We start from the raw sequence: 16,250 nt of genomic DNA on the forward strand, positions 1-16,250 counted from the left end.
GTTTCCGTAAGCTACGTTGCTGTTTCACACAGTCAGTGTGTTGTGTTGGGTGGAATGCCACTGAAAACACGAAATCACCCATCCATATAGGGAGGAGAGCCACCCTCTTTCCACAAAGCCACACCCCCGACTCTATTCTAATACACCCCCTTGGAATCCATCAACCAATGGCGGAAGCGCACAGTCTCCACTTCTCGCCCATGAGAGCGTCCGTTGGATAAAACCTCGCAGAGAACACGATTGGCAGGTCTTAAACATCTCATAGGCTACTGCTAATGTTGAGACAAAATCACTCCTGAATCTTTGTCAGCTAGAGTTGGATCTTCTCACGGCCGAGGTTACGGCTACATTTCCTCCAGTTGGGTCCGTAACAGTGGATAATAAGGATATCTTCTCTGAAAACTGCATTTGTCTACATATTAAAGGTAACTGTTAACTCTAACCGGAGCTTTAAATGATAAACGCAGTGGGCATCATTGCTTTAATGTGCTGAAAATATAATCGTCCTTGTGTTGCCAATTTCGCTCGGTTGTTGAAATGTAAAACAAAAAGGTTTTTCCTCATAACTTACATATGTAGCCGAGACCTTATCTTTATATGACGCATGAACCATCTTGTGTCTGAAACGTTTCTTTCAAAGATAGCCTAAATAATATGAAAGTAATGGTTAGTCTATTGTACACTATAGAAATCAAAATATGTATTTTTGTATCTATTTTGAGTAGTTTAAAGAATGGGTGTCAGGGACTCGCAAAAAAGGTTATCACGCTGATCATTTTTAATGGGGCGAAATCGGAAAACAGCGCAGTCCTGTCCAGAAGCCCTTATTAACTGACAATATCCTCTTGCAGCGCATTTTAAGAGTGCACTCAGGAACACGCATGCATCGCGAGGCCCCACATGGACTAAAAACGTCTTATTAACCGGGAGAGCGCGTGGACACCTACCGAGAGAGACCTCAGAGATATGTCCAACTCCAACGGACGAGGTAAAAAAAAAAACTAACCATAACCCTAACCGACACGCGAAGTTATAATGTTTTAGATGTAAAGAAACGCATGTATTCTGGACTCAAATTCGAACTAAACAATTTGACAATGTTGCCCACAAAGTTAAAATAGTTTTGCTCTAATTCCGTCATGAAACCGAGAGGTTATGGATCCTGTGGGCCTCAATATTACAATAAATATGCTACTAGCGGCTACAACTGAAAGATAATATATAACTTCATGGTAAACTCTGACTCAGTCCTTAAATTATGTCTGAACGTAATGAGCTGTCAATTTTGCGGAATCATATTTCTATTGAAGAGCTGTCGACTCCTAACCTCCTCACATTATTTATGGAGGACTTCGGTCAACAAACTGCTCTATTAGATAGGGCCTACAGGGTTCTAAATGATTTAAGCGAATAAGACAACGAGTGAAATGTGTGAAATCAATCATTTAGGAACTATAAACTCACTGAGGTTACCTATAAACTATAGGCGTAGCCTACTTCTTTTTTTGTTGAAATATTAATCTCCTATTATTTTAAAGAGAAAGATTTGATGTACAGTTGTACTGACCTCGTGCATACAGCTCTCGTGAAGCTCTGCCCCGGCCTGTGTTCCTCTCTGTTATTGTCTCGTGAACATTGCACACATTTATGATTGAGTACTTATCGCATTATTAACTGCCAAGGGCTTTCTGGAACCTAGACAACATAAAATGGCTCAAGGAAAAGCAAACCTCACTAAATTAATATTCACGTTTACAACAAACTTTGTCCAACTCGCGGTGAAAATTCGGAGGCCTCTTTGGGCAGTAGTTTATAGAGGCCAAATAAAAGCACATTATTCTAAAAGGTACCCATAGTTTTCTGATGCTTTCTCTATGGGAAGCATTTAGAAAGTTAATTGGAGGTTAGTTTAGCTGTCAGATATAAATTTGGGGCAACCCGCGGTCATTGTCACTTCAATTGGGTCAATGATGGAACGGTGGGGGGTAGAATCGTGTGGTTTGTTTACGTTTCACCCAGTCACCCCGCAGCATAAATTATGACACTCTCTATCGTCTCTGTCGCGCCATCTTTTCTCGCGTCATCATATAAGGTTGGCAATTACTTAAATTGTTCAAGATATGAATAGTCTTTAAAAACAGGCTGGAGGTTGTTATCCATGTGAGATTATCTAACCATGTCCATTTAACCTAATACCGTAAGATATATTTAAGTGTAAGGCTATAAACTATAATACATAAATATATAATATAATATAATAATAGGATATAAACACGCAAATAATTCGAATCTCAACAGTATTTATACGAATGTATAGTAGCCTGATATATTCATTTGAAATATTTTATTGCATTTATTTTCATAAAGGTTTGACAACGGTGTAGCCATGAAGGTGGCTAACTTGGAGAGCTTTTAGGATAATTTTGAGTTGGAGGAGAAACTAAGACAAGGAACTCAAAGGAGTGGTGATTTTGTTTCCTAAAATCTCTGTAATTATATTGTATTAAAAAAAAACGTCCAATGCGTGTTCTCTGTGTGTGTATGTACGCGCACTCACTCTTTGTGTGTGTGTGTGTGTGTGTGTGTGGCGTTGTAGCAAAAGCGTGCGTCTGCATTGCGTCTGCTCCTGTGTGTGTTTATTCCCCTGGGGTAGTCTTTAATATCCTGCAGGTTGGTGAAGCTTGGCGAGTAGGTTTTTTACACACTTCGCTAGCACCGTTAATAGCGCTCCCCACCCAGACCCGTCCTGCCAGCCGTTTGATGTGGAAATGAAAGCTGGGAAAGAGCGAGAGCAGAGACTGAATGGGTTAAATTAAAAGCAATGGGATTCTTACAAAGTCACTGATGCAGGCTGTAGAACACAGAGGCTGCTGACAACAACAGAAAAAGTACTTTTGAAAAACGTCCCCAGTTGCGTTTACTAAAATGTTTAAGAGAATAGGCCTACGTCGATTTTTGATTTCATACAGACTAAATTAAATTGCCATGACTAAAAAGCGATATTCCCTGATGCTGTGTGTGAAATTCATTTGAACAGGCATGTTCTTTACCCTTACAGCCTAAAAATAAATCAAAAGAAGTCGCCTATATAACCTATAGCTTGGAAACCTTTATCATGAGAAACGGAACTCTTTGGAAGCAGGACTGTACACTTGGGTGTTATATATATATATATATATATATTTTTGGCGCCACGTCATAGGAAAGTGTTTTAATTGAATTTTTTTTATCCTTATAACAAATGTTATTCTCAATAACTATTTTTGATGTAAGCGATACAGGATGCTATGTTTGTGTAAATTGGTCCACTGCGCACTACAGGCCGAACCTCTCAAGACCGTCTGCAGTTGAAACAAAAGTTGCCTACGCCTTGTTCAGTTTAACGGAAAAAAACATTTAGAAAATAATTAGCCTGAAAAATAAGTAATTACTTTGAAGAAAAAATTGTTTTCTATTGGATGATTTCATAAAATGTGTAATTAAAGTTATTACCGTTAGGTAAAATTGATCAAAGGGTTATTCTAATCATGTTAGAAGTTATCTGTCTCATTCTTTAAGCCTTTCGGATCATTTGTGTTGTTTGATCCTTCTCCCATCTCGCCTATAAACTAATTTCACATTTAAATGGATAACGTTGTGAGAAAAAGTAAATATAGGTTACAATATAAAATATCAAATTGTCCAGAAATGTATTTTTTTAAATGCGTAAACGAAGCAGTATAGGCCACTTCTCACCTCGCGAGTTATGACTATCCTGCTCTCGAACCCTTCTTTGTTCCAGGCCGGCTGGAGAGAAGGATCTAGAACTCAGAAGGATCTAGAACTCAGAACCGGGACTCAGAACGTCTAGAATGTGGAAGACTTGCACTGAGCTGTCTAAACCAGAGGCTGTCAAATTTCTAGCTAGATCCGACTTATTTGGTCAGTTATTCTCTTTTATTACAATTCTACCACTATAACTAAACCTATGCATGTCGAAAAATGTCAAACTCTTAACACCAAGTAATCGTCACGCTATTTTCTAACAAGTCCATTGAAGTTCGGTAGCCTATAACGTTTGATCAACGGAATTTCCCTAATCCAGCGTTTGCGTTATCGCGTTATTTCTGTTTATTGTGTTTGTGTGTACCGACATACTCTATATATTAGACGACTTATTGCCCCACGTTTCATGTTCATTAAAACTTCAACCCGACTATTATAACCCGGTATTCACTACATTAATTGCAAAATATATATAGCGTTTGGTACAAATGGTTTATGAAAAGCTTAGACACATTTTGTGAATAAATTGGTAGAATGTCTCATTTTCTTTGTGGTAAACAAAGTTTTGCAGAAATATCTACAAGTTGTTGCACATTGGTTTACCTCCCTGCGGTGTATTCCTGTAAATGTTGGTCTGGCTTGGTTACTATTATCTGCAGTAATATGAATAAATGTGTGTGTATGTGTTTTAGGATGTGTGTGTGTTTGCACCTGCTCGTACCACTTTGAGTGTGTGTGTGTGTGTGTGTGTATCTAAGCATGTTTGTGTCTGAGTGTGTGTTTGTGTCTGAACAGTGGATGTTCAGTGTGTGATCAGTCAGCACTGGGGGGGTTTCCTGGATGTTAATGTGTGTTCATCCCCCCCCTCCCCCAGGTCATGGGGGTCTTAACCAACTAGGAGGAATGTTTGTGAACGGCCGTCCTCTCCCTGAGGTGATCCGGCAGCGCATCGTGGACATGGCCCACCAGGGCGTCCGGCCCTGCGACATCTCACGCCAGCTCCGCGTCAGCCACGGCTGCGTCAGCAAGATCCTGGGACGGTGAGAAACCTGGCGGCCCACGCCTCAAAACTGGCAGCCCACGCCTCAAATCTGGCAGCCCACGCCTCAAACCTGGCAGCCCATGCCTCAATCCTGGCAGCCCACACACCAAACCTGGCAGCCCACGCCTCAAACCTGGTGGCCCGTGCTCCAAACCTGGCGGCCCACGCATCAAACCTGGCACCCTGTTTGTCTGTTAATGTCCTGCTCTCACCAGGCCAGACACTGACGTCACATGGCTCTCCTGTACTCTGCACTGGAGCCACGACCAAACACTCTCTTACAGTCTAACATCACCACGGCAACACCAGCCTACCTAAGGCCTCGGTCTAATGATTGACAGCACATTCTAGACATACTGTCCACCCTGCGTGTCATTTATAGACTAAATAAACAATCTCATAAGGTGTGGTTAACATCCATCTGATGTTAGCCACTGTATCGCTCAGTGGCGAGAGGGTGAAGATGTATAAGATATATAAAGACAGTATTTGATGTCTAGTGATAGGCATAGCTCCAGAGCGCAGACCAAGAGGTTAACGGTTCAAACCCCCCCTGCGTCCCCGTCACGGTGGATGAAAGAAGAGCAAACACATTTTATGACCTTATCTCCACGTGGTCCTGGAACCCACTGGCTTGGTCTAACAGACGTGTGTGTGTCTCCTCAGCTACTACGAGACTGGCAGCATCAAGCCAGGTGTGATCGGGGGCTCCAAGCCCAAGGTGGCCACACCCAAGGTGGTGGATAAGATCGCAGAGTACAAGCGGCAGAACCCCACCATGTTCGCCTGGGAGATCAGAGACCGTCTGCTGGCCGAGGGCGTCTGTGACAGCGACACCGTGCCCAGTGTCAGCTCCATCAACAGGTACGCACTCACCTGGGGAGCCCCTCATCCACTCACCTGGGGAGCCCCTCATCCACTCACCTGGGGAGCCCCTCATCCACTCACCTGGGGAACCCCTCATCCACTCACCTGGGGAACCCCTCATCCACTCACCTGGGGAGCCCCTCATCCACTCACCTGGGGAGCCCCTCATCCACTCACCTGGGGAGCCCCTCATCCACTCACCTGGGGAACCCCTCATCCACTCACCTGGGGAGCCCCTCATCCACTCACCTGGGGAGCCCCTCATCCACTCACCTGGGGAGCCCCTCATCCACTCACCTGGGGAACCCCTCATCCACTCACCTGGGGAACCCCTCATCCACTCACCTGGGGAGCCCCTCATCCACTCACCTGGGGAGCCCCTCATCCACTCACCTGGGGAACCCCTCATCCACTCACCTGGGGAGCCCCTCATCCACTCACCTGGGGAGCCCCTCATCCAGTCACCTGGGGAACCCCTCATCCACTCACCTGGGGAACCCCTCATCCACTCACCTGGGGAGCCCCTCATCCACTCACCTGGGGAACCCCTCATCCACTCACCTGGGGAGCCCCTCATCCACTCACCTGGGGAACCCCTCATCCACTCACCTGGGGAGCCCCTCATCCACTCACCTGGGGAGCCCCTCATCCACTCAGTCTTACCCACCTTATGAAATAGTTTGTGATGTTTCCTTTACTGCAAATGCACTATTGTACCACTGTGCCTGGACAGATATCACCACGGAAACAGGCAGGACATGTTTAGGATCACGTGTGCTCCTTCTCCTCTCAGTCCTCAGAAGGGCTGTGATTGGTCGACTTGGGCCTTTATGAAATGAAAAAGAGATGGAGATTTCAGATGTGACTGATCCGTAAGAATGGTCAGAATGAGATGGAGATATTAGAGATCTTAGTCTGTATAATTTAATGATCACGCGTATTGTTATTTCCATTCTTTGGATTGCAGTTGTTATATGTTACATGATATACCACATTACAGTTTTAACACTATTACATTTAACACTACTACAGTTGTGTGTCAATAATCCCAGTCCTTTATTCCAGAATAATCCGAACAAAGGTACAACAGCCGTTCAATCTGCCTATGGACGGGAAGGGCTTGAGTCCAGGACACACACTCAGTAAGTCCACACACACACACACACACACACGCACACGCACACGCACACACACTCTTAGTAAGTCAGACACACACACAGACAGCATAATGTTCGGTATTATAATCTGGTTCAAGGGATCAAGACTAAAGATACTCTATGTTTAATGGTCTGTAAGATTAAGCACTGGTCCTAATGGTAACAATAATATGGGAGTAATAATAGTTTCATAACCCCCTCCCTCCCTCCCCCCCCCTCCTCCCCCCTCCTCCCCCCGCCCCGCCCCGCCCGCCCTCCCTCCCTCCCTCCCTCCCTCCCTCCCTCCCTCCCTCCCTCCCTCCCTCCCTCCCTCCCTCCCTCCCTCCCTCCCTCCCTCCCTCCCTCCCTCCCTCCCTCCCTCCCTCCCTCCCTCCCTCCCTCCCTCCCTCCCTCCCTCCCTCCCTCCCTCCCTCCCTCCCTCCCTCCCTCCAGTCCCCAGTTCAGCCGTCACCCCTCCAGAGTCTCCCCACTCAGACTCTCTGGGCTCCACCTACTCCATCAGCGGCCTGCTGGGGATCTCCCAGCCCACGGGAGAGGGCAAGCGCAGCCACGACGACAGTGAGTGACCCGGGCACATACACACACACACACCCACAGACCTGGTCACTATAGAGACTTAATGACCTTTGTGTCCCTCCCTCCCTCCCCCTCTCTCTGTACCAGGTGACCAGGAGAGCTGTCGTCACAGCGTGGACTCCCAGGGTAGTGGGGGGGGTCCCAGGAAGCTGCTGAGGCCAGACCACTTCCCCCCGCAGCACCTGGACTGTGGCTTCGACCGACACCCCTTCCCCCCAGACTCCTTCAGCTCTGCAGCCTCCAGCAAGCCAGACCAGGTATACACCTCCTCCCTCCCTCTGTATCTACCGCTCGCTCTCGCTCTCTCGCTCTCTCGCTCTCTCTCTTTCTCTCTTTCTCTCCGTATATTCCTCCTAATATCCCTCTCACACACAGGCAGTGTCCTATTAAAGAATATTGATGTTTGCCGTAAACTGAAGACATTCGCCGCAGCACACAAACACACACTCCTTCACGCGCTAATATGCTGCTGTCACACACTTGCACTAATGGATAATCTCCTTCTCTCTCCCTCTCCTTCTCTCTCCCTCTCTCTCTTACTCTCTCCGTCCTTTCCATCTCTCTTTCTCTCTTCCCTTACTCCCTTACTCCCTCCCTGTACTCCCTCCCTCCCCACACCCCACCCCACTCCACCCCACCCCTCCCTCCCCAGCCTCTGTACCCTCTGTCGCTCATCAGTGGCAGTGTCGAAGACGGCAAGACCAGCCTCTCATCATCGAGCGCCGCTATTGGTCGGAATCTGGGAGCCCATCAGGGCTACACTGTAGTGGGAGGTGAGCTTCCTGACCCACCTGCAGCCCGGCCCCCCGTCCAGACACCAGAGACACACCTGACACACCTCAACACACCTCAACACACCTCAACACACCTGAACACACCTGAACACACCTCAACACACCTCAACACACCTGAACACACCTCAACACACCTCAACACACCTGAACACACCTCAACACACCTCAACACACCTCAACACACCTGAACACACCTGAACACACCTGAACACACCTCAACACACCTCAACACACCTGAACACACCTCAACACACCTGAACACACCTCAACACACCAGAGACACACCTGAACACCTGAACACACCTCAACACACCTCAACACACCTCAACACACCTCAACACACCTGAACACACCTCAACACACCTCAACACACCTCAACACACCTCAACACACCTCAACACACCTCAACACACCTCAACACACCTGAACACACCTCAACACACCTCAACACACCTGAACACACCTCAACACACCTCAACACACCTGAACACACCTCAACACACCTCAACACACCTGAACACACCTGAACACACCTGAACACACCTGAACACACCTCAACACACCTCAACACACCTGAACACACCTCAACACACCTGAACACACCTCAACACACCAGAGACACACCTGAACACCTGAACACACCTCAACACACCTCAACACACCTCAACACACCTGAACACACCTCAACACACCTCAACACACCTCAACACACCTCAACACACCTCAACACACCTCAACACACCTCAACACACCTGAACACACCTCAACACACCAGAGACACACCTGAACACACCAGAGACACACCTGAACACACCTGAACACACCAGAGACACACCTCAACACACCTGAACACACCTGACACACCCCGACAGGGCTGGTGTCAGTGTGCTGACTGGAGGTGTCCTGGGGAGGGATGATTACGGTCTGCTCTGCTCTCATCTGTTAGATTGTTGTATCTGCTGAAGCAGAGGCCAATTCATTTGGCTTATTATCAGCAACTGCTCAAAGCACCCTCTCTGGTTTAATGCTGAGCAGATGCGGACCTGTTTTCCCCTCACACCACAGATTCAGAACTCACTCCATCATCCTCCCTCTCTGACGTTAATTCGAGTCAACATCTAATTGTGTATTTGTTAATCCATTAATTTTCTATCATTTAATTCCATTTATTCAATTTTCCTCGTCTCCCCCCTCCTCCCCTTCACCCCTTCACCCCCATTGGCTCCGCCCAAACAGACCCTCTGCAGCCCCTCCCACTTTGTCTGAAACAGGAAATGTCCCCGGAAGTGACAAGCACAAGCCCCTCCCCCAACCTGGCGGCTCATAGCTCAGCCTTCCTGGAGTTGCAGTGTCTCCAGGCTCCTGTCGCTAACAGCTGCAGCTTCCCTCACACCTTCAACTCATTTTCCCATCATGCACCAGTGTACGGGCAGATCAGCAGCCAGAGTGTCATGTCAGGTAACCTCATCTCAGACATCCTCCTACATGTCACTTCCTGTCACCACATGTCACTTCCTGTCACCACATGTCACTTCCTGTCACCACATGTCACTTCCTGTCACCACATGTCACTTCTTGTCACCACATTTCACTTCCGGTCACTGTTTGATTTATTAAGCAGACACTTTTACTTAAAATTATGTAGAAATAGAACGTATAGAAACTACAGCAGAAGATCAAGGATCAGAAGTGTCTCGTTCTAAACTCAACTCTACTCTACTTCAACTGCAATATGACATAAAAAGCAATAAAAACAACGTCATACCTTACTGTAAGTGCAACAACAAACTATTTAGTGGGTGTCCTCTCACATGTGACAGTGGTAAACAAAACGCTGTGTGTGTTGTTGTGTCACCTGTGCTTCATGTGTTGTGTTGTTGTGTCAGCAGGGCGGGACATGGTTAGCTCCACCCTGCCGGGGTACCCCCCACACATCCCCTCCGGAGGACAGACGGGGTACTCCTCCTCCGCCATCACCGGCATGGTCGCAGGTGAGGTGGCTCGAGGACTGGGTCTCAGAGTGATGGTCCTGAAAGGGAGAGAGGGATTGAGTGAGGGAGAGAGAGAGGCAGGGATAGAGGGATAGAGGGAGAGAGAGAGAGAGAGAGAGAGAGAGAGAGAGAGAGAGAGAGAGAGAGAGAGAGAGAGAGAGAGAGAGAGAGAGAGAGAGAGAGCTGTGTGAAGGTCTGGGGGGCAAGTCAGCAGATTAGCAGAGAGGCAGGGCTGGTAAATGAGTAGCCTGTTGGGCTGGTGAACTGCATGCTGGGACAGGCAGCCAGGCCCAGGGGGTACGGCGAGCAGGCTGGGGTTCCGCCCTGCTGCACCCACCCCCACACAGCCCCTCCGACCACACATTGCCATGGGAACGGGGGGCCCACCCGAGGGGGAGAGGGAGGGGGCGGTGGCGGGGGGACAGGGGGGTGAGGGGAGGGGGGGCGCACAGGGTGGCAGAGTAGGCCTGCCTGGGTGCAGGACCAGTGGATGTCTTTGTGGTGTGTGTGTGGTTTGATGTGTGATGTGTGTGTGTGTGTAGTGTGATGTGTTTAGTGTGTGTGTGATGTGTGTGTGATGTGTGGGTGTGTGTGTGTGTGTGTGTGTAGTGTGATGTGCCTTTTTTATTTGAAGTCTGCCCTTCGAAGCGCGAAATGAGAGGCTCTGATTTATTATTTTTCTCCTGGGCTTGCTGTGAGGAAGCGTTCATACACAATTACTCACAGGAGGGGGGGGTCAAGGGGGGGGCAGGGATTCAATCCAGCCAACATAATTACCAATTAGATATTGGAATGTTAAAAAAGGAGGAAAGAAGAGAAGGGGGTAGAGACAGGGAAAGCTGGAAAGAATGAAGGAGGAAGTGAGGGATGGAGAGGAGGAGAGGAAGGGAGGGAGGGGGAGCGTTAAGGAGAGGAAGAGGAGGTGGAGGAGGAGGGGGAGGCGGTGTCGACAGAGGGACAGGAAAGAGTTAAGGAGGAGGAGGAGGGAAGCGTTAAGGAGGAGGACGCTGAGACTAGTGACATGCACCAGTGAGCGGAGGGTAGCTGCCCCGCCTCCACCTGGACTGCAGATTAATGGTTTACAAGCTGCTCTAACCGTCGCTGAATCACAGGCCCAGCAGACGCCCGCGGAGGGGAAAACTGCCCCGGTCGAACACTAAAGAACAGTCTAGAGAGCTGGGTGCTCTGCTGAAGAATAAACCAGATTCATTCTGTCCCTGCGTTTCTCCTCATAGCTGCAAGGGTGTTAAAACAGCAGTGTGTGTAAGGTGTGTGTATACAGCGTGTGTGTGTGTGTGTATCTCCAGCGTGTGTGTGTGTGTGACCTCCAGCTTGTCTGTCCTCCAGGAGCAGACTACTCAGGGCAGTCCTACACACCCTACACCTCCTACAGTGAAGCCTGGAGGTTTAACTCCAGCATTCTGGGTGAGTCTGGGCCTCAGCCCCCCCTCCTCACCTACAGCAGGGTGACTGAACAGACCACAGCACAGGGAGGCTGAACAGTCCACAGCACAGGGAGACTGAACAGACCACAGCACAGGGAGACTGAACAGACCACAGCACAGGGAGGCTGAACAGACCACAGCACAGGGAGGCTGAACAGACCACAGCACAGGGAGACTGAACAGACCACAGCACAGGGAGGCTAAACAGACCACAGCACAGGGAGGCTGAACAGACCACAGCACAGGGAGACTGAACAGACCACAGCACAGGGAGGCTGAACAGAACATAGCACAGGGAGACTGAACAGACCAAAGCACAGGGAGACTGAACAGACCACAGCACAGGGAGGCTGAACAGACCACAGCACAGGGAGGCTGAACAGACCACAGCACAGGGAGGCTGAACAGACCACAGCACAGGGAGACTGAACAGACCACAGCACAGGGAGGCTGAACAGACCACAGCACAGGGAGACTGAACACACAGTATTCTGAGAAAATCTGAAAGGGTTGTAGGGGATGGAGTACAGAGCTGTCATAAGATATGATCATAATTTCTTGAAAGCATCTTAATATAGAACGCGCTCTTTGTATATATTGTGTTTATTTTGCTAGTCAGTCAAGTTAGTCTGAATTCAGAGGTGAAAACTGAGAAGTTTGTGTTGGTCTCAGGTCACAATACCAGTACAACGTTGTCTCACATAGTTACTCAGTAACCAGGAGGTAGGCTCATTGCCACGGTTACCTGGGCTGGTCGGGCCAATCAGAGCAAGCCACAGTCACAAGGTGTGATGTCACCTTGAATCAGCTGGTTTCTCTGGTGATCAACAAGACACGGGACCTAGATTTACCTGTAGAGGAGAGGGGGAGAGAGAGAGGGGGAGAGAGAGAGGGGGAGAGAGAGAGAGAGAGAGAGAGAGAGAGAGAGAGAGAGAGAGAGAGAGAGAGTGAGAGAGAGAGAGAGAGTGTGAGGAAAAAGGAGAGAAACTATCAGACACACATAAAACAGACACACAGACACACACAGTCAGACACAACACTGTATCCAGGACAAACAATCAGTGCAGTGAGATTTCCAGTTGAACCATCTGCTGTTGTGGTGTGTGCGAGGGGATCAGCTCTGATCTGGGCTCCACATTGTGTCCATCAAAGCCGGCAGCTCCAGTTCCCACCACTGCTTAAGTCCCTCTGTCGCCCCCTGCAGGATCGCCCTACTACTACAGCACGGCCTCGCGCAGTGGACCCCCCTCCTCCGCCGCCTACGACCACCTCTAGCTCCTCCCACACAAGGGGGGGACAGGAAGTACATCGGAGCTGGACAGGAAGGAGGAGAAGGGACAGGAAGCTGAGGACAAGGGCACCAGGAAGTAGGAGGCAGGAGGACCAGGACAGGAAGTAGGAAGTGAGGAGACAGGAACCGGAGGATAAAGGGACAGTACGCTGTTGATGCATTCCATGCCAGCACAAGACAGCTGAACTTGTCCGCAGAGTTCAGACTGAACGAGCACAACAGACCTTCACTTCATCATGCTCTTTTGTTGACATTTTCAGGTTTAACTTGGAACACAAAGCGGTTTACACATGCTGTCACTGTAACTCATCCCCAAGCATTGTGTCAAATAATTTACATTTACATTTGACTCATTTAGCAGTCACGTTTTATCTAAAGCAACATACAATCGGTGCATACAAAAGATGACTAGTGAAAATAAAGCATATGGGCTTGTCTCGGGTGCATGGATTTGATCCTATGAACATCCAGCCTTAAGGCTCATTTTCAACACTGGAAAGACCTCCCCGATATTCTCCACGGAGGTGATTTAATCTCAGACTTCTGTCCCAGAATGTGAGTACTAAACAAGCTCTGGAAAAGGACCATGACTTCCTGGTGACGTCAACGATGGCTTGTTGCTTTGGCGACAGCTGCTCTTGTGCGATGTTTCTATTTGCATTTAGTTTACAAAACTCTCCATGACGACGTGATCACGTGGTCTCTCATCTCCTCAGTTCCAAGGTTTCTCCTTCTGTTTGGTACACATACATTTCAGTGTCGGAGCTTCCATTCAAAAGTTAAAAAAAAAACACAGAGGTAAATACACTGGATAACAGTATCATAACAGGCTTATTAACAGATCCAGTCATCTTATGTTCTGCTTTCCGACACTCGCCCGCCGAGCCACAGCTTTCACGAGACTGAGACGGAGAGAGTTAACTGCGTCATGTTAGAATGCCCTCGCGAGGCCCTGTGTCGTCTGATCGATGTGGGCCTTCTATGGCAATATGTAAATACTGTATAAACCGCTCCGTAGGAAGAATTGCAATTTTATTATAAGGTTGATTTGTGGGAAGAAATAGTTTGGGGATCAATGGTTTAAATATCTGAAAAACACTAAACTCTTGAAAGATGTTTTTCCTTTAATGATATTTCGAGTTTGTTGTCATGCTGATGTTTCGTAAGAACTGTGACTATTTTTTTCTTATACTGGTATTAATATTATTGAAGATGTAAATAATGAATTTCTAAAGAATTATTTTAATTAAAATAAAGCATGACAAACTTACTGCGCTGTTTACTGTTTTTTATGTTTGATTCATTTACGCTATAATTTAGGCTATTTTTGCTCCTACACAATGTGAAAGACAGTTCAGACAAAAGACTGAAATGTTTCAAATTGTTACACAAATGTAGCCTATTTGAGAAGCAAGTCATAGTTCTGCAATATTACAGAGCGGAAGATTAAAGGTTTTCGTCCTCTCACGCAGAATGGGAAAAGACGATGTAGTTAGGCCTATATAGCCTAAACTTTCCTATTGGGTGTCCAGAAAGCTCCATTTGTTTTTGTTAAATTTATAGTTAAAAATGTAGATTTTTAAATTATAAAAATAAACTAAAAAGGCCAAAGTCTAAGTTATTATTATAACTAAAATAATTGTTCATTGACTGTTGAGGGACAATGAACAATTGCCACAATGATAAAAGTATAATAATGTTAACAATAATAATGTTGATATTGTTATTAATACTAATATCAATAATAATAGCAGTCGCATGTCCATATTTTCATCATCCGCCATTATTGTTCTTTTTTTATATTTGTTAGAAGTATTATTATTGAGACTATTACTTTGTCATTTGCTCAAATCTGCAGCTGCATATTTTCAGCAACTCAGCGAATTACAGGAAACGCACGAGGACGAAAGCAATGATCCTGAAAACATGCGCATCTGTTTAATTTCTTTTTTTATTTTCTGCATCATGTAGTTTTATTTGCAATTATTTCTCCCCCTTTTGCAGCCTCATTATTATACCGCGGTAACGAGGCTACGGTTCGGCGGTGCCGCGGCCCACCTGGACCAGCAGTCAAAGGCGCGCGCTGGACGTGATGGATAGCCTCTTGTAAGCTGCGCGTGAGGCGCGGGACCACACCTCGTGGTGAAGCCCTGCGAGTTAGGTGTTCCAGAAGGCCTTCAAAAACTCAAACCAAATTAATTTAATTTAATCCAAAACGGTCATTTCTATTTCCTCTTTCTAAACTGACTTCTGTGGCGATTTAAAAAACCTAGACAAACACGTTTGCGGTAGCCTACTCGCAAGTGCTTTTAAATTATTGAGACAGTTTAGCAATTGTAGCCAAATTGGCGTTTTTCTACATACGCTGAACAGTATATAGGACAATATAAACACGATATGATCTATTGATTCAAGTGTGTTCTGCTACGTTAACGCCTCGCGTCGTTTTTTGGGGTTTAATACGAGCTGAGCCCCGTACTTCCTGTCCTTAATCTATCACAAAACTATCAAACCATATCTAGGAACCACGAAATCAAATCAAATTAAGGTTATGGGCTGACTGGAGAAAATGGTTTTAAGTACACAATATCAGTCATAAGTGGCGCGCCTCACAATGCAATCAGGCCAGGATGTCACATCTGACGGAGATGAAACCTGACATCTTCCTGTTTACTGTATCCACTTCCCTTCATTCTTTCTCTCTCTCTCACTTCTCTTCTTTTTATATAATAATTATTTCTTTCTCTGTATCTGATTTCCTGACTTCTTTCACTCCCTCATTCTCTTTAATCTCTCCCTCTCTACTTTCCATCGATGAAAACCCCGGAAACCTAGAAAGCCGTCCTCGGTCCATGCCCCCTCTGTGGTGATCCAACATCCAGCCCATCAACTTACTCTTTTTTTCAGTTCCCTGTGCAAGCATGCAGAAATATGCTTCTACACACACACAAACACACACACACACACACACACACGGAGGAGCTTTAAAGTAAATGCGCCCGCTGTTTTCTGGAACGGTGTTAAAATGAGGCAATCCCTTCAAAGCACCACACTCAGATTCCAGAGCCTTCCGCGCCAGCTGACCAACTGCCAGGAGAATAACGACTGCAAATGTTAAACATTAACAATCGCACAGCCAGAGCAGAAAAAACAACATTATACTGCCCCAAACAATTCCATCAGAAATACCCTCTCCTCTCTCACCCTCTCTACCCCTGTCTATTTCTTTCCATCTCCCTCTCTCTCCCCACCTCTCTCTTTCCTTCCATCTCTCTCTCTCCCTCCTCCCCTACCCATCCACCTCCCTCTCCCTCCCTCATGG

At 47.0% G+C, this 16,250-nt stretch overlaps 1 protein-coding gene across 2 annotated transcripts; it reads left to right on the forward strand.

The window, feature by feature from the left end:
• Positions 1–966: 966 nt before the first annotated feature.
• Positions 967–14,185, forward strand: pax8 (paired box 8). 2 transcript variants are annotated; one of them, XM_084693631.1, is made up of 12 exons: positions 967–988; positions 4,640–4,805; positions 5,474–5,671; positions 6,740–6,816; positions 7,264–7,389; positions 7,495–7,666; positions 8,041–8,180; positions 9,438–9,659; positions 10,091–10,192; positions 11,047–11,052; positions 11,543–11,617; positions 12,842–14,185. In XM_084693631.1, exons 1-12 carry the CDS (start codon positions 967–969, stop codon positions 12,910–12,912), a joined length of 1,377 nt encoding a protein of 458 aa, XP_084549757.1. In that variant the 3' UTR covers positions 12,913–14,185. The 2 variants fall into 2 exon arrangements, with proteins under 2 accessions (XP_084549757.1, XP_084549756.1); XM_084693630.1 differs by lacking the exon at positions 11,047–11,052 and having other exon boundaries at positions 7,495–7,664; positions 8,060–8,180; positions 11,540–11,617.
• Positions 14,186–16,250: the final 2,065 nt, after the last annotated feature.

Source organism: Hypomesus nipponensis, chromosome 27 (assembly GCF_054491055.1).
Source record: "Hypomesus nipponensis isolate SF chromosome 27, ASM5449105v1, whole genome shotgun sequence".
Classification (NCBI taxonomy): domain Eukaryota; kingdom Metazoa; phylum Chordata; class Actinopteri; order Osmeriformes; family Osmeridae; genus Hypomesus; species Hypomesus nipponensis.